This window comes from Schistocerca gregaria, chromosome 3 (genome assembly GCF_023897955.1).
Source record: "Schistocerca gregaria isolate iqSchGreg1 chromosome 3, iqSchGreg1.2, whole genome shotgun sequence".
In the NCBI taxonomy this organism is placed as follows: domain Eukaryota; kingdom Metazoa; phylum Arthropoda; class Insecta; order Orthoptera; family Acrididae; genus Schistocerca; species Schistocerca gregaria.
In genome coordinates this window covers 270,835,999-270,861,857 of record NC_064922.1, presented here as the reverse complement: position 1 = coordinate 270,861,857, position 25,859 = coordinate 270,835,999, and the positions used below count along the sequence as shown (strand labels likewise).

General features: G+C 45.9%; 1 protein-coding gene across 1 annotated transcript in view; it reads right to left on the bottom strand.

Moving 5' to 3' along the window:
• LOC126355394 (dynein beta chain, ciliary) overlaps positions 1-25,859 on the bottom strand; it is a 677,699-nt gene that overhangs the window by 618,675 nt on the left and 33,165 nt on the right. Inside the window, exons 4-7 of the mRNA XM_050005692.1 lie at positions 20,559-20,698; positions 19,708-19,860; positions 8,965-9,176; positions 927-1,024 (exon numbers count right to left, since the gene is read on the bottom strand). Coding sequence (XP_049861649.1) covers positions 927-1,024; positions 8,965-9,176; positions 19,708-19,860; positions 20,559-20,698 — 603 coding nt within the window. The remainder of the gene's footprint in view (positions 1-926; positions 1,025-8,964; positions 9,177-19,707; positions 19,861-20,558; positions 20,699-25,859) is intronic.

Below are 25,859 nucleotides of genomic sequence, written 5' to 3'. Positions count from 1 at the left end.
CCGGACTGAAGCGCCGAGAACCGCTCGGTCACAGCGGCCGGCGAACTTTAATTAGAACGACAATCATCATTTGAATTACAGTTCGTGGAATTGTTTATTATTTCCTGTTTCCTCTAATGTTTCCAAAATATCTAACGAAATGTCGACATCGTTCCAATGTATGTCCAAGAAATTAACTAATAGATAACACCTATATAGGTCTTCCGGTGAAGTAGGTGATTTCGACTGCATACCACGTTCTTTATATTTTATCTTTGCAAGGTTGAAAGCATTTACTGGATTCCACATTACTTTTAAATTCTGGAAGCTGCACAAAGATAGATGCTATTACAAGCACACGAGTATCTGAAGAAATTACAAGGAAATTGATCCAATTTTATCTTCATTGTTAACACTTAGCGATACCACAAACGCAGCTACTAATTATTATTATTACTACGTGAATTGAAAATTTGAGCCAATAGTAGCTGAGAACAACTGTCTCAGACAAACTATTAACGGAAACTGGAATTTGCTTTACAAATTACGATGGCGTTGTGCCATGTGTTATATGTTGACTGCTGTACTTTCAATCAAGGATATGTGTCCGCCGTGTTGCGCATGCACTGTTGCTACAGCTTCGGCAGAGGTGTACGCTTCTTCAACCTCTTGGAGAGCTGGGAATTTGGCAAACTTAGCTGTTACAATTTCTGACATTTTGTTTCTTTTGATGTATTCTCCCTGTATGAAAAAAATTCAGGGCAGGTTTCGACATATCAGACTGGACAGTTCCTTTGTGAGTTACTGTCCTCTCATATTTTAGTATGAAATGCGGTATGTCTGTGCAGTAACCAATTACAGCTTTCCTGATATTTCGCAAATAATTGAAAATCAATCGCATTTTCATGAGAAATTTCAAAATTAAATTGCAGTTATGGAAAACTTACCTAAAGAACTTGAGTGTGCCAATACATTCCTGTATCCTCTGTTTGGCTTCATCAACATCAGACTGGAATATTGAAGCCGGATCGAGGTACTTTTTGGCCTAGAAGAAAGAAAGTATGCTATCATTAGGTGTCAAACCTTTCTGAAGTGTTTTGGTGTGATTGGTGGGAACACTGATTTTCATTGTTTCATTTTGAAAGCAGTATACACTTCTAAATAATGTAGATTTCATTAATATATAAACAGAAAAGAATTTTCAGGTGGAGTGTCTAATAGTTGGGGTACTGACCTCTGCTCCAGAACGCGTATACTATATTGCGAGTAAATGAAGAAACTCCATTGGGAAATAGTTTGCAGCTAAGCAGTGTCGAAAACAATGAAGTGTTCCGGTAAACGGCAATAAAATTCATTATGTTGAAAGTCTAGCCTTTACTGAAGAGTGAAACAGAGCTATAGCCCACGGTTAATTCACGCCGAAACCTTCTAATAAGAAGCAAGTTGTGTATTTTCAATATATTAATAATATTAATGTTTGTAAATTATTTGTTTAGTATCTGTGTGGGATTTTTTGTGCATTTCAACATAGCGGAGAAGTGGAAAGCGTGTTTATTGTGTTTGGAGAAACGACACAACAGTTAAATATTATTATGATCTTATGTAAGATGCATTTAATAAGCCTAACAAGTTTCATTTTTCTAAGTTGTTCTCAGATTTTTTGAAGTAGTCTTTAGCTGGCGCAGTGCATTTTTTGTTACGAAGTATGCGCTACATTTACGTAATTATACTATACAGGGTGCTCGGAAATTCCCGTTACAAACTTCTTGAACTTGTAGAGGGGAGTGAGAACATAATATTTTGAATAGGAACCCTTGTCCAAAAACATAAAGTTTCCGTTCTATGACGGTTTCAATTCAGATGTTTGATTCATGAATTTCTTCTTGAGAGATTGAAATAAATATGACGCAGAACAATTATTATACAACAATTCGAAAGAAAACGTAACGAAACATCCATTTATCACTTAAGCACATTTGTTCATACACTGAAGAGCCAAAGAAACTGGTACACCTTTCTGATATCGTGTAGCGTCCCCTCGAGCATGCAGAAGTGCCGCAGCACGACGTGACATGGACTCGACTAATGTCTGAAGTTGTGCTGGAGGGAATTGGCACCATGAATCCTGCAGAGCTGACCATAAATCCGTAACAGTATGAGGGGTGGAGATCTCTTCTGAACAGGACGTTGAAAGTCATCCCAAATATGCACAACTATGTCAAGGTAACGTCCTGCATGTACACACTATCGATGGGTATGTAAATAACTAATGCTGCAATTATTTGAGGGCGGTAGAACAGATACCATCAGAGTGCGTTAGTGTTGTCACCAGACCTGCTAGGGTATATAAGGGGCGTGTACAGCATCAAAGGTTTGCCACCCCCGTTCCCCAATTCTATAAGTCCCTCCAGATCCTCGAGCGCCATGCACTCCACCTAGCCTTCCGTACATGCCACCTGCTCCCCATGTGGATCCTCTACGACATGATTCCTTTCCCCCATCTGCTCATACTCCGTGAACATATCCGCGTCGTCTATACCTCCCGCGCCTTGATCCCCCTCGTCCCCTGGTTGCTCCTCTCCACTCCAACTCCCACCCACTGCCGCGTCTTCACCGTTGTGTCCCCCCTCTCTTCACCTCTACACCTTTCATCTCCTTTCCCAAGGTGGCTTCCGTCGACTCTGCCTCCTGGATGATGCCATCTCTCCCTCCATTTATCCCTCCTATCAACTGTGATCCCCACCTGCCACTCCCTTCCTCTGCCTTTTTCCTGGGCTCCCTCTCTCCCCCTCCCCACTTCAATCCTGTTTTTCCCCACCTTCCATCTCTCTGCCTCCCTTCTCTCCCCTGAATTCTTTTGCTCTCCACTCCAGTGCCTTTCCCACTCCTTCTCACGTCCGCCCAGCTCCCCATTGTTTTCTCTGTCCCCTCCCTCCATCGGCTCCCCCATTTTTTTCTTTCCCCTCCTCCCCCTTTTTTCCCTGTCGTCGGTCTGGATCCTTCCAAACCCTCACCCCCCTAATCTGCTGCCGTGTCGCCTCTACAGTGCTGTTTTAAGTGAGTGTTCAGTGATGTGCGTCCACTGTCAGTGTAGCGAGCAGTCACCATACTTTCACTAGTAGTGTGAACAGAAAGCAGAATGTCGTTTTTTTAATTGTGCATGTCTCCTTCCTGTGTGTCTTCATCCGCATCGTCAACGCAGTATTTTTGTATATTAAGTTCCGCAACTTTCCGCCATTTTACTGTTATTAACAACGTCACCATTCTAACGCCTTTTTATAATGTTTGTGCTCTCTCCATTGTTTGTTTAATTTTTCTCTCGGCTGTAGACCAGCGTAATAAGCTGCTGTCAACTCCCCTCCCAGGTGGGGGGGGGGGGGATATAAACCAATGAAGGAAAAAAAAAACATCAAAGGTTTAGTGAGATCTGTGAAGGACACGAAGATGACATGTATTCGTATCAGACAGTGTTATCGGCAGTTGACTATTTGAAATGGTCCTCATTGTGGGTCTCTGTTTGGCCAGATATTTGAACCGTGTAATGTCCAGATTTATGCGGCATTCGGATGTTACAGTGGCCCTGGACTGCATGAGAACGTGAGGGAAGGCATACTCACCGCCTAGCTTCCAGTTGGCCATGTCTGACAATCATAAGGGAGAATCGCACCAGGCACATCACAATCGTTTCACTTATGTGCGTACGATCCGAGAACAAGTGTCGTACTCTCTGCAACATTTAATATAATCCCATTCTATTGGTTGTAGAGTAGCAGTAGCCAGACTAGGGAATTACCATCCCATGCTTAGGGTGCCGTTAATACCACAACACGAGCGGCAGCGATGGGAGTGGTGCTGTGACTGCTGATTAATGGTGTCACGCTGTGTTCAGCGATGAATCGTGGTTCATCACTACCCCAGATGACCATCGTGGTGTCATACGGGAAAATTTGACTCGACATTGTAATAACTGAAATAACGCTGCATATCCTCTCAACTCCAGAAATTTCATTTCATTTTCTCCTCATTCTTTGGGTCCTTTTGTGTGTGTGTGTGTGTGTGTGTGTGTGTGTGTCGGACAGTGCAAATGTCTATAAGTAATGCCCATCTTCGACAACCTACCATGAACTGCAAACAGAGGCATATTGTGCTGTGGATACAGCACAAACAACTGCGTATTGTCTTTCTTTTAGCATGCCGTTATTAACATCAATTCTTTGGTGTACAGGATGGTGTCGAAAATAAGTGACTGTGGGTTGATAGAAGATGACGTAGTCAAAATTTCTAGTTGGTGTGATGAATGGCAGTTGGTTCGTAATGTAAAAAAATGTAAATTAATGCGAAGGAGTAGGAAAAATAAATCCGTTAGTAGTGCCTGCTTGTCACAGTGACGTCATTTAAATATCTGGGCTTAACGTTTCGAAGTGGTATGAAATGCATGTGGCGACTGTGGTAGCGAAGATGAACGGTCGACTTCAGTTTATTGGGAGAATTTTAGGAAAGTGTAGTTCATCTGTAAAGGAAACCGCATATAGGATGCTAGTGCGGCTTATCCTTGAGAACTGCTCGACTTGGGACCCGCCCCAGGTCAGATTGAAAGAAGACATCGGAGAAATTGAGAGGCGAGCCGGTAGATATATTACCGGTAAATTCGATCAGCATGCAGGCGTCACGGATATACTTCAGAAGCCAAAGTGGGAATCCCTGGAGGGAAGAAAAATTCACCTCGGAGAATACTGCTGACAAAGTTTAGAGAAGCTGACTGCAGAGCGATCCTGTTGCCGGCAACATGCATTTTGTACTGGACCACGAATATAAGATACGAGAGATCAGGGCTCATACGGAGGCATATAGACGGTCGTTTCGCCCTTGCTCTGTCTGCGAGTGGAACAGCAAAGGAAACGACTAGTTGTGGTACAGGGATACCGTCCACCACACACCGTACGCTGGCTTGCGGGGGTCGTATGTACACTCACACTTATAAATTAAGGATAGTTGCAGAATGTGGTGCCACACAACGTGGCACTACCAAAACTGGCGCTAATAGCATAGGCACATAGGGAACACACACGGCACAGATCTGTAAGTCCACGGTATTCGTGGTAAGTTGAGAAAATCGCCTCGAAACACATGTGTTACAAAAGGCCACTGTTTCCTGCGCATGTACCCCGACATCAATATGAGTTATGACCACCATGCACACGTACACAGGCAGCACAACGGGTTGGCATACTCTGGATCAGGTGGTCGAGCAGCTGCTGGGGTAGAGCCTCCCATTCTTGCACCAGTGCCTCTCGTAGGGGTTGTGCAGCGATATGTCGACCGAGAGCACACCAGACATGCTCGATGGGGTTTAGGTCTAGAGAACGCAGACGTCACTCCATTCGCCTCCCCCACGATGGCAGCTCGGTGGGGCCGTGCGTTTCGATCCATCAGCAGGAACGTGGAACCCGCAACACCCCTGAAAAGGTGGACATACTGGTGCAAAATGACGTCCCAATACACCTGACCTGTTACAGTTTCTCTATCAAAGACATGTAGGGGTATACGTGCACCAATCATAATCCCACCCCACACCATAAATCCACGACCTCCATACAGGTCCCTTTCAAGGACATTAAGGTGTTGGTATCTGGTTCACGCTAGATGAAAACCCAGCGAGGATCACTGTTCAGACTATACTTGGACACGTCCGTGAACATAACCTGGGACCACGGTACCAATGACCATGCACTGTGTTCTTGACATCAGGCTTTAGGGGCTTTCCTGTGACCAGAGGTCAGTGGAATGTACCTTGCAGGTCTCCGGACGAATAAACCATGCCATTTCATTCGTCTGTAGACTGTGTGTCTGGAGACAACTGTTCTAGTGGCTGCGGTAAGGTCCCGAGCACGGTTACCTGCCGTACTCTGTGGCCATCTGCAGGCACTGATGGTGAGATATCAGTCTTCTTGTGGTGTTGTACACTGTGGACGTCCCGTACATTAGCGCCTGGACACGTTTCCTGTCTGCCCTAGTATCCTACCCCTCATAACGTCATCAATATGTGTTCTTTGAGCCATTTGCAACACACAGTCACCATTAGCACGTCTGAAAACCTCTGCACACTCACTCGCTGCACCGTACTATAACGTGCACCAACACACCTCTGCGTATGTGGACTGGTGCCAGTGCCACCATGTGACGACCGCAGGTCCAATGCACCGCATGGTCATACCCCGAGTTGATTTAAACCCGCAAACCGCCCACCAGTGTAGATGTAGATCCAGAATGCGGCAGCTATGTTTGTGAAATCCTTGCAAATACATGCCTCATATCCACTGCTTATTGAAGACCTATTACCGCCTCAAATATTCATTTCCGTGCATTTCTTCCTTATCTCAAACTACTCAGTGTAGTATGCTAGACCGTCTGAATAATTTTGCCACTAAAATCTTGGGACACCATTCAGTTTGCTCACGGATGGAGACGGAAATTGATCTGAGCAGGATTGGAGAAGAAAGTTGGCTGTGACCTTCTTTGAGAAACTGTCTTGGAATTCGCCTCTAGTGATCCAGGGAAACCAGAAAAACTTGAACCAGGATGACGGAAAGTGGACTTCAACGCCAGTGTCCCTAAACTGCTGTGCTAGCTCGCTCTATCGCAAACGTTCCGCTTCTATGCTGTATACATGGACATTCAATAAGTAATGCAACATATTTTTTTTCTGAAAGCAGGTTGGTTTTATTCAAGATTCCAATAGACCATAATATTCCCCTCTCTTTTGGCTACAAAATACTTTTTTTCAACATAATCTCCATTCAATGCAATGGCTTCACACTACCTTACCGGGAAGGTCCGGATGTCAGTATGGAACCGATCTACTAGTGGATGTTAGAGACAACGACTTGGTGCATCTATAACCTCCTATCATCCAATGTCTGCTTCCCGTGCGGTGTATCCTTCATTGGGCTGAACAGGTTGGAATAGGAAGGCGTGAGATCCAGTCTGTAGGATGGAAGAGGAAGACCAGCCCAATGAATTTTTGTGAGCTCCTCTCTGGCGTACAGACTTGTGTGAGGCCTACTGGCAGAGACGTCCAGTTATGCAGCGAGGTGCTTGTGACCCTGCGATCACCTCTAATGAGAGTGTCTGCACGTTCCAACAGTGCAAGATTCATATCTGTTTGCGGCCATCAGGCACGCGAGAGATCGGACAAGTTTGCGCGACCTTGTTGCGATGATGAGAGACTACTCGTTCAACGACTCACCGTGCTTTGTTCACCGCCAGGTCTCTGTAGACATTCTGCAGACATGAATATCTGCGATGCTTTGCTTTTCCGCCAAAATAAACTCAATGACAGCTCTCCGCTTAGAACGCACCTATGTCACAGACGCCATTTAAAGGCTGTTTTCAGCGCCACCATTTAACGGAACTTAATGAAACTATAGGGACTGAAGCGAGAATATTCAGCACCAAATTCAGCATTCTTTCAATCGAAATCTGCCGAGAAAAAAATATGTTACATTACTTACTGAATGCTTCTCGCATATTGTAGATAAGAACAGCTATTACAAAGATTTTGGAACGGAATTTTATTTCATTTTTTATCCATACGTTTTTCGTCTAATTATTTTAGCCATCTGTTATCCAAAAAAGAAATAAAATATAAATTATAGGTTATGACCTGATTCCTTTCCCCCATCTGCTCCTTTTCCTCGAACATATCTGCTGCGTCCTCTACACTTCCCGCCGCCTTGATCCTCCTCATCCACTGGCTGCTCCCTCCTCTCCAACCCCCTCTGCCGCACCTTCACCGTTGTGTCCCCCCTACCCTCCACCTCTACACCCTTCATCTCCTTTCCCAAGGTGGCTTCCATCGACACCCCCTCCCAGATGATGCCCCCTCCATTTATCCTATCAACTCTGATCTTCAGCTCCCCCTCACTTCCTCTGTCCTTCTCCCAGGCTCCCTCCCCCCCTTCCATCCTTTTTACCCCTCTACCCTCTCTCTGCCTCCCTTCTCTCCCCCAAGTCCTTTTGCATTCCCATCCTCTGCCTTTTCCCACTCCCTCTCGCGTCTGCCCTGCACCCCCCTGATGAGTCTCTCCCTCTGTCGGTTCCCTCCGTTTTTCCTCTCCTCCCCCATTTTCCCCCTCATCTGTCCAGGTCTCCCCCATCTGCCCTTAGCTGTGGTGTCTCATCTTCGTGCCAACTTTTTAGTGCAGTGTTTTAAGTGAGTGTTAAGTGTTGTGCATCTTTTCTAAAGTGGTGCAAACAGAAATCATACTGTCGCTGGGTGTGATTTTTTTATATCTCTTGCGAACAGAAACAAGACTGTCGCCGTGGTGTTTTTATTGTCTGTCTACTACTTTACCTCCTGTGTGTTTTATTAGCATCGTCAACCCCTTGTTTTATGTTTTAACTTCCGCAATTTTCCGCCATTTTACAATTTAAGTCACCGTTTTATCGCCTGCTTTTATTATTTATTATCTTCTTCTTATGTTTTAACAATTCTGTAGGCTGAAGAGTGGCGTACTAAGCTGTTGCTAGCCCGCCCCCTACTGGGGGAATCGAAAATCAATAAAGGGAAAAAATAATAGGTTGTTTCAACATAAATGTTTTATTTTGAGAAGCATACTTTTCCACGGTGGCACTTTTACGTTAACTCAATGCACACGTTATTTTCAAGAAACGAATACGGTATTACCAGTTAGTTCTGTCTCCCATGTTTTATGTATATTCACTGACGCTGCCGTAATCATTTGTGGACTAAACGTTTTAGGGAAGACATATTAGAAATTGCGATGTAATGCAGTTGATTACCGGTTTCGTCAGTTACTGGTATCTGCAGATCTGTTCAGCCTGTCACTGTATTAAATCGCAAGTAGGACTGCAATAATGGGTTATCAAACTTCCTTTTATTTTACTACACGTGAAAACACCCCGCTCTTCCCCGCACTTGAGGTCGCCACTGGGAACTGGTGAGCAATTGGACAGGTCGTGTACCTGCTGTATGAGGAGGTTGCAGATCTGCTTGAGCAGCACGATGATCTTGGCGGAGTTGCAGTAGTAGCGGGAGTTGGCCCACACCAGGCAGACGACGTGCATCAGCGGCTTGAGCAGCGGCTGCACCTCCGAGAAGTCCGTCTCCTCCAGCGCCGTGAAGTGCTTCTGCAGCGGCTTCAGGTACAGCACGATGTCCTTCGCCTCCGCCAGCGCTGCAACCACCCAACGTCTCAGTTAATATAATTGCGTGGGCTTCCGAGGCCAGAGTCAGTCGAAATATAAGTTTTCTGGGTATGGTACCGCGTCATAGTGTAAAAAACCAACGTTTCGGCCACGGCTGCAGCCGCCTTCTTCTGGGTCTAATGGTGCTTTCTAGCTATGGACTGTCCTTTACATTTTGTTGTTACTGTTTACTGCGCATGCCTTTACGACATAATTTTAGAAAGTTAGTTACCTTCATTGGTCACTTAAGGATGAAGGAGAGGGAACTTTATTATAATAACCTATTAAAATAAAGTTCCCTCTCCTTGTGCCACAAACTTCTCTTCTCCCCAATCGTATTCAATACTTCCTCATTAGTTATGTGATCTACCCATCTAATCTTCAGCATTCTTCTGTAGCACCACATTTCGAAAGCTTCTATTCTTTTCATGTCCAAACTATTTATCGTCCATGTTTCACTTCCATACATGGCTACACTCCATACAAATACTTTCAGAAATGACTTCCTGACACTTAAATCTATACTCGATGTTAACAAATTTCTATTCTTCAGAAACGCTTTCCTTGCCATTGCCAGTCTACATTTTATATCCTCTCTACTTCGACTATCATCAGTTATTTGAAATCAGAGAAATAGTATCGGCAGCAATAGAGATTTATACCAAATAAATTAACAAACGACGGAGCTGATCCTCCTTCGTACAAAAATGACACGAGGGCCGAGTGCACCCCAGATGAGACGGACCTGGGGATGGAATACAGTGTCACAATAACGTTGACTGGTCAGTGTAGCATGTTCAAAGATTTGGAGGTCAGCACGCCCACACAAAATATGCCCCCCCTACACCATAGCACCTGGACCACCATAACATTTTTGACAATGTTCCTTAGTGGATAATGTACCCTCAAATTGCGAGAGGTGGGAACACGCCAACCGCGCTGCTGAGAAAACGGAATGTGCTACCACAAGAACTCATTACGAACCTTGTGACCAGCACGAGAGCACGTCACAGAGCATGCGTTGCCTTCCCTCGTGATCACACTCCCTTGTAATGTCCTAGGAACCATCATGAATCGCGCTGACATCAGTGTAATTACCGTCTTTGAATAGATGTGTGATTTCTGTTCGTTTGATTGCATATTTTTTTAGGTTACCTTCTACGCTACACTGGAAAACCAAAGAAACTGGTACACCTGCCTAATAGCGTGTAGGGCCCGCGAGCACGTAGAAGTGCCACAACACGACTAAGTATGGACTCGACTAATGTATGAAGTAGTGCTGGAGGGAACTGACACCATGAATTCTGCCGGACTATCACATGGTTCAAATGGCTCTAAGCACTATGTGAGTTAACATCTGAGGTCATCAGTCCCCTAGACTTAGAACAACTTAAACAGAACTAACCTAAGGACGTAACACACATCCATGCCCGAGGCAGGATTTGAACATGCAACTGCAGCAGCAGCGCGGTTCCAGACTGCAACGCCTAGAACCGCTCGGCCACAGAGGCCGGCTGCCGGTCTGTCCTTAAATCCGTAAGAGTACGAGGGGATGGAGATCTCTTCTGAACAGCACGTTGCAAGCCATCCCAGATATGCTCAATAATCTGGGGAGTTAAGTGTCCAGCGAAAGTGTTTAAACTCAGAGTAGTGTTCGTGGAGCCACTCTGTAGCAATTCTGGACGTGTGGAGTGTCACATTGACCTGCTGTAATTGCTCAAGGCCGTCGGAATGCACAATGGACACGAATGGATGCAGTTGATCATACAGGATGCTTACGTACGTGTCACGTATCAGGACCGTGTCTAGACGTATCAGGGATCTCATATCACTCCAACTGCACACGCTCCACACCGTAGCAGAGCCTCCACCAGCTTGAACATGCCCCTGCTGACATGCAGGGTCCATGGACTGTAACACCACGTTGTAACTCACATCTTGATAGCCTGCCATTGTAGCAGCAGTAACCGATCTAACAATTGCGCCAGACACTTGTTGTCTTATGTAGGCGCTGCAGACCGCAGCGCCGTATTCTTCCTGTTTACACATCTCTGTATTTGAATACGAATGCACGTACCAGTTTCTTTGGCGCTTCAGTGTATAATGTAGCAGTTGTTAATATGTATGATTCAAGTTCCATCGAGTTATGTTATTTCGCAGAGACACATCACGTGAAGTTTATTTCCGTTCTTAAGTTTTGCATGCCAGTTGTTGTTTACGCTCCATTACTGTTACTTTACTTTTATTTGTGTACATCTTGTAAACTTATAAAAAGTCTGTCTTGTATGTTCTTTGCTGTATCTAGCAAATCTCATCAAAGTACTTTAAAGTTTTCGTTTCTTCTCCCTACGATTTAATTCTTTTCAACATCTACATCTACAAGACTACATTGCAGTTCACGCTTAAGTGTTCAATTCACCCTTAAGTGTCCGGTAGAGGGTTCATAGAACGAAGTTCAGATTACACTCATCTCCAGATGTAATCGAAAACATTAAAGGAAACCTCAGTTCACTTGTACGAAAGTTCCCCAATCATACTGCAATCATCGGTGGAGGCCTCAATCATGCAACAATTAATAGGGAAATTTACAGTGATCACAATTGGAATCTGTAGGTAGTTAGCTGAATAGACAATCTTTCAATTTGCATAACTGATGGTGTAACCGAAATTTAACAGATTTCTATTAATACGTATGTGGAGCAGCTCACACTTGCTCAGACTCAGCTGCCACTTTTCGCACCATGCAGGTATCTTATCAAAAATCATTTTGTACTTTGTATTGATCTTCCGAGTGTTCTAGACGATAAACGACAACGTCACCTGCAAACTATTTAAGAGGGCTACTCAGACCGTCTACTACATACACTACTGGCCATTAAAATTGCTACTCCAAGAAGAAATGCAGATGATAAACGGGTATTCATTGGACAAATATATTATACTAGAACTGACACGTGACTACATTGTCACTCAATTTGGGTGCATAGATCCTGAGAAATCAGTACCCAGAGCAACCATCTCTGGCCGTAATAACGGACTTGATACACCTGGGCATTGAGTCAAACACAGTTTGGATGGCCTGTACAGGTACAGCTGCCCATGCAGTTTCAACAGGATACCACAGTTCATCACAAGTACTGATTGGCGTATTGTGACGATCCAATTGCTCGGCCACCATTGACCAGACGTTTCAATTGGTGAGAGATCTGGAGAATGTGCTGGCCAGGGCAGCAGTCGAACATTTTCTGTATCCAGAAAGGCCCGTACAGGACCTTTAACATGCGGTCGTGCATTATCCTGTTGAAATGTAGGGTTTCGCAGGGATCGAATGTAGGGTAGAGCCACGGGTCGTAACACATCTGAAATATAACGTCCACTGTTCAATGCCGTCAGTGCAAACAAGAGGTGACCGAGACGTGTAACCAATGGCAACCCGTACCATCACGCCGGGTGATACGCCAGTATGGCGATGACGAATAAACGCTTCCAATGTGCGTTCACCGCGATGTCGCCAAACACGTATGCGACCATCATGATGCGGTAAACAGAACCTGGATTCATCCGAAAAAATTGCCATTCGTGCACCCAGGTTCGTCGTTGAGTACACCCTCGCAGGCGCTCCTCTCTTTGATGCAGCGTCAAGGGTAACCGCAGACATGGTCTCCGAGTTGATAGTCCATGCTGCTGCAAACGTCGTCGAACTGTTCGTGCAGGTGGTTATTGTCTTGCAAACGTCCCCGTCTGTTGACTCAGGGATCGAGACGTGGCTACACGATCCGCTGCAGCCACGTGGATAAGATGCCTGTCATCTCGACTGCTAGTGATGCGAGGCCTTTGGGATCCAGCATGGCGTTCCGTGTTAACCTCCGTAACCCACCGATTCCATATTCTGCTAACAGTAATTGGGTCTCGACCAAGGAGCACTGTCACGATACGATAAACCGCAATCGCGGTAGGCTACAATCCGACCTTTATCAAAGTCGGAAACGTGATGGTACGCATTTCTCCTCCTTACACGACGCATCACAACAACGTCTCACCAGGCAACGCCGGTCAAGTGCTGTTTATGTATGAGAAATAGGTTGGAAACTTTCCTCATGTCAGCACGTCGTAGGTGTCGCCACCGGTGCCAAACTTGTGTGAATGCTCTGAAAAGCTAATCATTTGCATATCACAGCATCTTCTTCCTGTCGGTTAAATTTCGCGTCTGTAGCACGTCATATTCGTGGTGTATCAGTTTTAATGTCCAGTAGTCTCCTACGAGACGTCAGGCGAATTTTGTCTCGTGTTTCGGCAGATATTTGCAATTCATTTTTTTCATTGTATCGCTGGAGTCAACCCAAACCAATAGTCCCACAAGTTTTTCATGCGAAGTCCACTGCGGACGGAGAGCGTTGATTTTTTCCCGTCACAAAAAAATTAAAAAATTAAAAATAAAGTGGAATTTCACGTACCCATTCCATAGAGCGGTCCAAGATTAATCTAATGCGATATTCTCGATTTCGATATGTGGTAACAGGGATGGTAAAACACGAAGAATAAACAACAGCCCAGCATCGACGCCACTGCCTGACCCGTGCTGTCTGCTATCCCTAGTCGCCCCTTCTGTTGTTCACCCCTCTACGGCAGCGCTGTGGTCACTAGCTTTGGCATGTTTACAGGCCGCCATTCGTTTCGGTGAATAGAGTATAGACCGTGTTCGAAACTGTTTTTGTGCCGTAACCATAGTTCTTACAAGTTTTCCTGATTTTATTTTGTTCTACGGTGTTCTCCACATTCGATTATCGGATATTTTAGGCGTATTTGATGAATTCTTTTTGGCAGTAATTATATACACTCCTGGAAATTGAAATAAGAACACCGTGAATTCATTGTCCCAGGAAGGGGAAACTTTATTGACACATTCCTGGGGTCAGATACATCACATGATCACACTGACAGAACCACAGGCACATAGACATAGGCAACAGAGCATGCACAATGTCGGCACTAGTACAGTGTATATCCATCTTACGCAGCAATGCAGGCTGCTATTCTCCCATGGAGGCGATCGTAGAGATGCTGGATGTAGTCCTGTGGAACGGCTTGCCATGCCATTTCCACCTGGCGCCTCAGTTGGACCAGCGTTCGTGCTGGACGTGCAGACCGCGTGAGACGACGCTTCATCCAGTCCCAAACATGCTCAATGGGGGACAGATCCGGAGATCTTGCTGGCCAGGGTAGTCGACTTACACCTTCTAGAGCACTTTGGGTGGCACGGGATACATGCGGACGTGCATTGTCCTGTTGGAACAGCAAGTTCCCTTGCCGGTCTAGGAATGGTAGAACGATGGGTTCGATGACGGTTTGGATGTACCGTGCACTATTCAGTGTCCCCTCGACGATCACCAGAGGTGTACGGCCAGTGTAGGAGATCGCTCCCCACACCATGATGTCGGGTGTTGGCCCTGTGTGCCTCGGTCGTATGCAGTCCTGATTGTGGCGCTCACCTGCACGGCGCCAAACACGCATACGACCATAATTGGCACCAAGGCAGAAGCGACTCTCATCGCTGAAGACGACACGTCTCCATTCGTCCCTCCATTCACGCCTGTCGCGACACCACTGGAGGTGGGCTGCACGATGTTGGAGCGTGAGCGGAAGACGGCCTAACGGTGTGCGGGACCGTACCCCAGGAGCAACAGTGTCCCTAATTTGCTGGGAAGTGGCGGTGCGGTCCCCTACGCCACTGCGTAGGATCCTACGGTCTTGGCGTGCATCCGTGCGTCGCTGCGGTCCGGTCCCAGGTCGACGGGCACGTGCACCTTCCGCCGACCACTGGCGACAACATCGATGTACTGTGGAGACCTCACGCCCCACGTGTTGAGCAATTCGGCGGTACGACCACCCGGCCTCCCGCATGCCCACTATACGCCCTCGCTCAAAGTCCGTCAACTGCACATACGGTTCACGTCCACGCTGTCGCGGCATGCTACCAGTGTTAAAGACTGCGATGGAGCTCCGTATGCCACGGCAAACTGGCTGGCACTGACGGCGGCGGTGCACAAATGCTACGCAGCTAGCGCCATTCGACGGCCAACACCGCGGTTCCTGGTGTGTCCGCTGTGCCGTGCGTGTGATCATTGCTTGTACAGCAATCTCGCAGTGTCCGGAGCAAGTATGGTGGGTCTGACACACCGGTGTCAACGTGTTCTTTTTTCCATTTCCAGGAGTGTATTTTGTAGGTGTATTTTGGCAGTAATTTTATATTTTGTAGGTGTTTTCTTATCCTTCACGTCTTGTGTATTACAGTTTTTGATTTTAACTTTTCAGTATATTTATTATGTCCATTGTCCATTCTACTCCCACATAATCTAAAGCGTCGTTTTTGAACCGATAAAGAACATTGTGCAACCTGGTACGTTTTTTAACATTAATTACTTTCTACGCTTTCTGTACCACTGCGCCACAATGGATTAGAATAAATTTTGATCCTAGATTTCTGTCTCAAGTTGCTCTGAAAATAAAACAGAAATACACTGAGGTGACAAACATCATGGGCTGCCTCCTAACATCGTGTCGGGCCTCCTTTTGCCTGGGATACTGTTGCAACTCTACGTGCGTGGACTCAACAAGTCTTTGAAAGCCCGTGGCAGAAATACTGAACTATGCTGCCTGTCCATAATTGCGACACTGTTGCCGGTGCATGATTTTGTGCACGAATTGACCTCTCAATTATGTACTACAAATATACGCTGCGATTCATGTCGAGCGATCTGGGTGGCCAAATAATTCGCTCGAATTTTCCAGAATGTTCTGACATGGCGCATTGACACCATAAAAATTCAATCGTTGTTTGGGAACATGAAATCCATGAATGTCTGCAAATGGTCTCCAAGTATCCAACATAACGAGTTTAGTTAAATCAGAGGACCCAGTCCAATCAACATACGGACAGCTCACACCACTATGGAACCACCACCAGTCTGCACAGTACCTTGTTGACAACCTGGGTGTATGGCTTCATGGGGTCTACGCCACACTGGACCCGTATCATGAGATCTTACCAACTGAAATCGGGACGCGTCTGAGCAGGGCACGGTTTCCCAGTCGTCCAGTTTCCAACCGACATAGTCACGAGCCTAGGAGAGAGCTGCAGGTGATGTGCTGTCAGCAGAGGCACCCCGACAGTCGTCTGTTACCATAGCCCATTAACGCCAAATTTCGCCGCACAGCCCTAACGGATACGTTCGTCTGCGATCGTTTCACGCAGTGCTTCTTATCTGTTAGCACTGGAACTCTACGCCAACGCCGCTACTGTCGTTCGATAAGTGAAGGCCACTGGGCACAGCACTGTTCGCGGTGAGAGGTAAAGCCTGAAATTTGGTATTCTCGACACACCCTTTACAATCTGGATCTCACAGTTTTGAATTCCCCAACGATTTCAGAAATGGAATGTCCTATGCATCTACACTCATGCTCATAAATTAAGGATAATTACAGAATGTGGTGCCACTCAACGTGGCATTACACAAAACTGGCGCTAATAGCATAGCCCATAGGGAGCACAAACGACACAGATCTGTGAGTCCACGGTATTGGTGATAAGTTGAGAAAATCGTCCCGAAACCCATGTGTCACAAAACACCACTGTTTCCTGCCCATGTACCCTGACTTCAATATTGGATATGATCACCATGCACACGTACACAGGCCGCGCAACGGGTTGGCAAATTCTGGATCAGGTGATCGAGCAGCTGCTGGGGTATAGCTTCTCATTCTTGCACCAGTGCCTGTCAGAGCTCCTGAAGTGTCCTAGGGGTTTGAAGACGTACAGCGATACTTCGACCGAGAGCATCCCAGACGTGCTCGATGGGGTTTAAGTTTGGAGAACAGGCAGGCCACTCTGTTCACCTGATATCTTCTGTTTAACGGTAGTCCTCCGCGATAGCATCTCGATGGGGCTGTGCGTTATCATCTAGCTGGAGGAACGTGAGACCCACTGCACCCCTGAAAAGGTGAACATATTGGTGCAAAATGACGTCCGGATACACCTGACCTGTCACACTTCCTCTGTCAAAGACATGCAGTGATGTATGTGTACCAATCATAATCCCACCCCACACTATCAAACCACAACCTGGATACAGGTACCTTTCAAGGACATTAAGAGGTTGGTATGTGGTTCCTGGTTCACGCCAGATGAAAACCCGGTGAGAATCACTGTTCAGACTATACCGGGTCTCGTCCGTGAACATAACATGGGACCACTGTTCCAGGGACCATGCACTGTGCTCTTGACACCAGGCTTTACGGGCTCCCCTGTGACCAGGGGTCAGTGGAATGCACCCTGCAGGTCTCTGGGAGAATAAACCATGACTGTATGTGTGTCTGGAGACAACTGTTCCAGTGGCTGCAGTAAGGTCCCGAGCAAGGCTACCGGCAGTACTCCGTGGCCGTCTGCAGGCACTGATGGTAAGGTATCGCTCTTCTTGTAGTGTTGTACACTGTGGACGCTACTGGACACGTTTCCTGTCTGCTGGAATCGTTGTCATAATCTTGAGATCACACTTTGTGGCAGACGGACGGCCCGTGCTACGACCTGCTGTAATTGACCAGCCTCCAGTCGCTCTAGTATTCTACCCCTCATAACGTCATCAATATGTGTTCTTTGAGCCATTTTCAACCCACAGTCTCCATTAGTACATCTGCACACTTACTCGCTGCACCGTAGTCTGACATGCACCAACACACCTCTGCGTATGTGGACTGCTGCCAGCGCCACCATGCGACGACCGCAGGTCAAACGCACCTTATGGTCATACCCCGACGTGATTTAAACCCGCAAACCGCCCACCAGAGCGTTGTTTCACCGTGTATCAGCATTATCCTTAATTTATGAGCACTATTGTACATTGAGAGTCTGTTACTTCCCGTCGTGCGGTCATACTCACGTCGGAAAGCTTTTCACATGAATCACCCGAGTACAGATGACAGCTCTGCCAATGTAGGACCCTTTTATACCATGTGTATGCGATGCCACCGCCATCTTTCTATCCACATAGCACTGTCCCATGACTTTTGTCACCTCATTGTATGCTACTGTTAGAAGTAGACTATAACTTGTACGAGGGTCGGTCAAAAAGTAATGCCTCCCATTTTTTTTTCTACTTAAAAAAATTAAGTTAAGTGAAAAATTTGAATTTGGCGCCATTCCTCAAACCTTCTTCTGCAATCCACTGCAGTAGTAACTTTCTGTGTCAACAGGTGGCAGCACAGCAGAAGTTTGTAAGATGGCCGACATCGATGTTCGTTTGAGACAGCGTTGTGTGATTGAATTCTTGAATGCAGAAGGTGAAACGCCCATACGCATTCATGAAAGACTGAAGAAGGTGTGTGGTGTTGTGACAGTGGATGTCAGCACTGTTAGACGATGGGTTCGTCGTTGTAAGGAAGCTGAAGGGCAAACACCGTTGACTGACGAAAAGCGGAGCGGCAGGCCGGTGAGTGTAGTGACTCCACACAACATTCAGCAAGTTGATGACATCATTCGTGGTGACCGTCGGGTGACTGCAGATGAAGTGTGTCGCATTATTTCTCTTAGTAAAGGCAGTGTGATCACGATTATTAAACAATTGGGGTACTCAAAAGTTTGTGCACGGTGGGTTCCAAGAATGTTAACCGATCAGAATAAAGAGGCAAGGAAAACAATAGCCTCCCAACACTTGCAGCGCTTCCGTTTGGAGGGAGATGAGTTTCTGAAAAAAATTGTGACCGGGGACGAAACATGGGTGCATTTTTTTGAACCCGAATCAAAGAGGCAGTCAATGGAGTGGCGTCACACAAGCTCGCCGAGGAAGAAAAATTCAAAACTGTGCGATCGGCAGGGAAAGTTATGGCAACAGTTTTCTGGGATACAGAGGGTGTGATTCTGGTTGATTTTTTGGAGCAGGGATGCACAATAAATTCTGTTCAATACGTCACAACCCTCAAAAAACTTAAAGCACGTCTTCAGCGAGTTCGCCCAACAAAATCAATGGCAGATGTTCTTCTTTTGCATGACAATGCAAGACCACACACCAGTCGTCACACCTCTGACGAGATTGTCAAAATTGGATGGGAAGTTTTGCCTCATCCCCCATACAGACCTGACCTGGCACCATCAGACTTCCATCTGTTCGGGCCACTAAAAGAAGCTCATCGTGGGATTCATTTTGAAGATGAGGAGGCCGTCAAAACATCCGTGCGTCAATGGCTTAGGAAGCAGAGCTGTGATTTTTACCGTGCTGGGATACATGCCCTTGTTCAAAGATGGACCAAAACTGTAGAGATGGGCGGAGATTATATTGAAAAATGACAAAATGATCCTCAATGTTGTGGTTTTCAACCTATGTAATTGCATTTAAATTTCCTGACAATTAAACGTAGAAAAAAAAATAGGAGGCATTACTTTTTGACTGACCCTCGTATATTGGTTAAACCGGCTGCTACGCGGCGTCCTCAGAAAATGGAGCGTTGCTGCTGCTTCTGCTGCTGACTGACCTGCGACGATGTTCCTGAAGATGGTCTTGAAGCAGGGGAAGTAGGCGCTGTCCGTGCGCTCCAGGATGACCGCCATCTTGCGCACGCGCTCGTCCCTCAGCTGCTCGTAGATGTGCTGGAGATTGTCCAGCCGCTTGTTCCAGTACGTCATCTCTGGAACAGGCACAATTTATTTGTTGCTGTATGCTGTACGTATCACACAGCTGTCATCTTCTTGCATAGATGCTACATCTGATAAATAATTTATGTTGGGACATTCAGATTACACTTTTCCAATTACCGGCCAAATGTCCTGTGCGTACACGTTATGTCTCTTTAATGCAGTGGTTTGCTTTGCCTTCTACATCCACATATCGTTGATCACTGCTGATTCTTCTGCCTTTTATGGACAGTTTCCCACTCTAATGGTGGGAGGGAGCCCCAAACCTTTGACAAGGCCGATGGCGAAACGAAGATGACTCCTTATGACAAAAGCGAGTGCTTATGGTTTTTATTCATAATTTAGCAGTGGCTGAGTGGAACCCGGGACTCATAAAGTTTTGGCTACTAGTCAAAGGCGCCATGACTACTAGTCAAGGGCACCATCATTTGATTTTTCTTCTAGCCCATTCCCAAATTCGCATTTGACTTACATTATTACGGAACACGTATCAATAGAACAAAAACAAAATTCCATAGATATAGACGCTATCTTCGTGCCAGCCCGATACGTTTCCCAGTAGAAGCAGCCCTGAAAAGATTTTGTAAGCTAAATTTATTTTGTTTCCCCGTTTTTAGCAGCGAACACCGAACGCTGAAGAATCACAGAAACGTTCCACTAAACCACGGCAGGACGAGCTGACAGCACTTACCTGCGGAAGGCGTGGGGTGGTGGCCGGGGCCAAAGGCTTGCGACGAGTCCTCGCTGAGCACGTCGTTGATCTGCGTCGCCCATTTTATGATGACGCCCTCAATGGCGCTCTTCAGGTACAGGTCCACCACGTCGCCGCCGCTGTAGACAAAGGAGTTGTTGATATTTTCTAGACCACGGACACCTCTCCTTTTGTATCTGCTGTTACATGTGTGTATACTGTGGAGATAAATGGGTCGTCAGGCGCATTTTCTCTGGTGTTTCGGCAGCTGTTTGGAATTTCGTTTTTGCTGGATTCCGTAGAAATGTTGGAACACGTGAGGCAATACTGACCCTAGGACTTGTCTTAGAAAATAGATTAAGGAAAGGGAAACCTACGTTTCTAGCATTTGTAGACTTACAGGAAGCTTTTGACAATTTTGACTGGAATACCCTCTTTCAAATTCTAAAGGTGGAATGGGTAAAATACAGGGAGCGGAAGGCTATTTACAATTTGTACAGAAACCAGATGGCAATTATAAGAGCCGAGGGGCATGAAAGGCGAGCAGCGGTTGGGAAGGGAGTGAGACAGGGTTGTAGCCTGTTCCCGATGTTATTCAATCTGTATATTGAGCAAGCAGTAAAGGAAACAAAAGAAAAGACGGAGTAGGTATTAAAATCCACGGAGAAGAAATAAAAACTTTGTGGTTCGCTGATGACATCATAATTCTGTCAGAGACAGCAAAGGACTTGGAAGAGCAGTTGAACGGAATGGATAGGGTCTTGAAAGGAGGATATAAGATGAACATCAACAAAAGCAAAACGAGGATAATGGAATGTAGTCGAATTAAGTCGGGTGATGCTGAGGGAATTAGATTAGGAAATGAGACACTTAAAGTAGTAAAGGAGTTTTGCTATTTGGGGAGCAAAATAACTGATGATAGTCGAAGTAGAGAGGATATAAAATGTAGACTAGCAATGGCAAGGAAAGCGTTTCTGAAGAAGAGAAATTTGTTAACTTCGAATATAAATTTAAGTGTCAGGAAGTCGTTTCTGAAAGTATTTGTATGGAGTGTAGCCATGTATGGAAGTGAAACATGGACGATAAATAGTTTGGACAAGAAGAGAATAGAAGCTTTCGAAATATGGTGCTACAAAAGAATGCTGAAGATTAGATGGGTAGATCACATAACTAATGAGGAGATATTGAATAGAATTGAGGAGTAGAGGAGTTTGTGACACAACTTGACTAGAAGAAGGGACCGGTTGGTAGGACATTTTCTGAGACATCAAGGGATCACAACTTGAGCATTAGAGGGTAACGTGGAGGGTAAAAATCGTAGAGGGAGACCAAGAGATGAATACACTAAGCAGATTCAGAAGGATGTAGGTTGCAGTAAGTACTGGGAGATGAAGAAGCTTGCACAGGATAGAGTAGCATGGAGAGCTGCATCAAGCCAGTCTCAGGACTGAAGACCACAACAACAACAACAGTAGCTGGTGTCAGCGTAGACAATTATTGCTCGTCATGTCTTTCATGCGACGGCCATTGTCGACGGGAAAGGTTGGTTTGTTTCCCGTCATAAACAAAATGATTTTTAAAGCCTCATTTTTCTTGCTCTTTCGGTAGAGCTGTCTTAAATTAATCTAGTGCGCCATTTGATTGATCGATATGTATTAATACTAACAGGGATAGCAAATCACAAGGTATAACAAATACTCCAAAAGCGATAGCACCGCCCCGGCCTGCGCTGAATGCCACCGCCACACAGTTGCGTGCTGCTCAGTCGCTGCTGGAGTACCGGTTATTCTTCACGTTTTACTTAGTGTTAATACGCATCGATAAAACGAATATTGCACTAGGCTAATCTGGTAGCGCTCTATCGAACGTCCACGTAAAATACAAGCTACTTGTCAGAAACGTTGTCGACAAACATGTTGTTCATTTCGTTTCCTAAAACCGAACAAGACAGCTATACAAAAATTGGACGTGGGACGGTAGTGAGAACTGAACCCGAGCCAAAGGCTCGTACTCTATCATCTACGCTATAAGAACAACAGACAGTAATTGTATCTGGCTGCCCGCTCGAATTTGCATTCACAACGACCTTACTATCCAATTTCAGTGCTAATTAACTCTGCAACCGCGCAGTGTATAGAATTTTCTCCATTACACCAAGTGCTCTGAATGAGGCAGTAAGTTCTAGCCTTGTCCTATCTGGATGGACATGTGGCGAAACAAGCGCTGTATCATTTCAGAAATACAGACGCGAGCGAGTGTGCTGGGACTTACCCAAGTTCACTGCTACCAGCACCACGTCATCTCAATGCTCCAGTGCGTGGGATACGAGTGATAATGATGAGGTCCCATACTCCGGGGAGCGTAGGGAACGATGCAGGAGACCCGAACCCCCTAGCGGAGGTGGTTTGCCATTGCATTCCTCCGAACGTAATGGGGACGGATGATGATGATGAAGACAACACAACAACACCCAGTCATCTCGAGGCAGGGAAAATCTCTAACCCCGCCGGGAATCGAACCAGGAACCCCGTGCGCGAGATGCGAGAACGCTACCGCAAGACTACGAGCTGCGGTTATTGCATCATAATCTAAGAATTAAATTAAAAATTAAAATAGCTTTTACAAACTTTGTCAACATATGCTTCAGTATATTAATGTTAAAATTGTTAAATCTTGAAGTGGTAAGATGAATATGTTTCGTTAAGTATTTCGTTTTAAGTAAAGAAAAATTGCGCTAAATAATAAAGCTAAAAAGCCAAAAATTGTTCAAGATGTGCAAATGTATGTCAAAATCAGCTGCTACAAGTCACAACTTAATCAGACCAATATTTTGGTCAAAATTGGCGTTTTACGAAAAATTGAAGGCGCTAAATAGTTGAGTCAGAAATATGAAAATTTGTATAAAGCGTCTTGGATCACTTAGATTTAGCAGAAGTAACTGTTAGTGTGTCGTCCTAATGTTAAAAAAACTCGTTGCAAATGGTAATATTATTTTCCACTTTTATGGCGAGCAGTTGACTTTGATGCTTAGAAGTCAGGGCGAAAGACCATTTTCATTGTAATTTACCGTAGCGAAAGCCTCTGAACTGCTCGTAGTGCTGTTTATGATAAATACATCATTATTATTATTGTCAGCAATGTTTCTACGTGTGAATTTTTGCTAAGTACATTAATCAGATACAACTGAAAACTTTCATTTATAATCATAGTTCCTGATCACGAGGATAAACAGAGAGTAGAAACATTTCTTTCAGTAAGCAAAAGAAGAAAATGGACTTGCAGCCTTCTGGCTGACGGCGACGAACGAACAAATACAATATTTCTTATTTTTACTATCTTTCCGCCGCCCCACAGGCAGACTGGCATGACCATCTTGGTATGAAAATATTATATCTGCAGATTCACTGCATGACTAATCAATCACGTAACACGTTGACTTTTGGTTTTCCCTTCTGCTATACGCAATCTTCAGAGAAACACTCGGCGTGATGGGTGATTAGAGTAGCGTCGGAAGTTACAAGACGGTCTATGGCTTCAACTACTCTAGGTCTCTGCAACTTTAGCCAAATCAGCATTACTGCCCTTTTTTTCCTTTATTGTAAAGGAGCAAGGCAGCGGCTTACAGACGCCGCTCTTCGGCCTATAGAATAACATAAATCGTACAGGAAGACATAAAAACAGATAGATATGAATGTTAAAAACAGTTGGTACACATACGAATGTGATGGAGGCGTTCGGTGGATGACACATGACACATAAGAAAGGTCAACTGAGCACACAAACGAAGGCAGTCATCCGTCCACCGAATGAAGGAGCACACCGAAAAGAACCTTGACGCACAGTAACAGCGAAAAACACTGTTGCACAAAATACTCCCGACAACATTCGGCGCTGAGAACACTGAACACAAGGAGGGGGGGGGGGGTGTCTGAAACCTGGGAGGAGGGGACAGGCAGAGGGAGAGAAGCCAATGGGAGAAAGGTAGGGTGAGGGGATGGGAGATGGTAGGGCTGGGTGTGGAAGCCTGGGGAGGGAGGAGGGGGAGGAAGTGAGAAACTGGGAGAGAGGAGGGGGAAGGGAAAAAGGAAGGTGAGGAGGAAGAGCCCTGGAGTAAAAAGGGGGAAGGAAGAGGAGGATTAGATCTGATAGGAGGGGTATATGGAGGTAATGAGAACATCATGACGAAGGAGTTGGTGGAACCCACCTTGGGAACAGGTATGGAGAGTGTGAAAATGGAGAGCAGGTGGGACTCAACAGTACAGGTGCGGCAGTGGATTGGGTGGGAGAGAATGGAAGGGACAAGCAGGTGGGGAGGATCAAGCTTGCAGGAAGTGTAACAGATCCGTATCTGTTCGTGGAAAAGGAGGAGGTGCGGGAAAGGAATCAAGTCATAAAGGATCCATGTGGGAGATGGCAGACGGATGCGATAGGCGAGGAATAGCGCGTGGCATTCAAGGATTTGAAGGGACTTAAAGTAGATGAGAGGGGCGGATATCCAGGTGGGGTGGGCATACCAAAAAATAGGGTGGTTGAGGGAGGATAGTGGAGGGGTCCAAACCCCACATTTGGCCAGTGAGGAGTTTGAGGAGGCAGAGATGGGTTCATCCCTTGGCTTGGACTGTCCAGAGATGGGGAGTCCAAGAAAGGCAGCAGTCAAGAGTGACACCAAGGTACTTGAGGGTGGGGGTTAGGGCAATGGGACGGCCATAGACAGTGATGTAAAAATCCAGGAGATGGAAGGAAGGGGTGGTGTTGCCTATGATGATTGCTGGGTTTGGAAGGATTGATCTTGAGCAGGTCAAGATGGGATTGGAGAAGGCGTTGGGAGCATAGAAGGGTGGGGGAATGGGCAAGGAAGGCTGTGTCTCCGTCATATTGGAGAAGGTGGATGGGGGTTTGGGGCAACAGCATGTCCATCATATAGAGAAGGTAGAGAAGAGGGGAGAGGATGGAACCTTGTGGCACACCGGCAGAGAGGTAGAAAGTATAGGAATCGGTGTTCTGGACAGTGACATAGGAAGGGCGATGAGAGAGGAAGGAGGCGATCACATGGACATAACTCATTGTAAGGGCGAAGGTTCAAATGGCTCTGAGCACTATGGGACTCAACTGCTATGGTTATCAGTCCCCTAGAACTTAGAACTACTTAAACCTAACTAACCTAAGGACATCACACACATCCATGCCCGAGGCAGGATTCGAACCTGCGACCATAGCAGTCGCACGGTTCCGGACTGCGCACCTAGAACGGCGAGACCACCGCGGCTGGCTAAGGGCGAAGGTTTGGAGCTTGAGACTGGA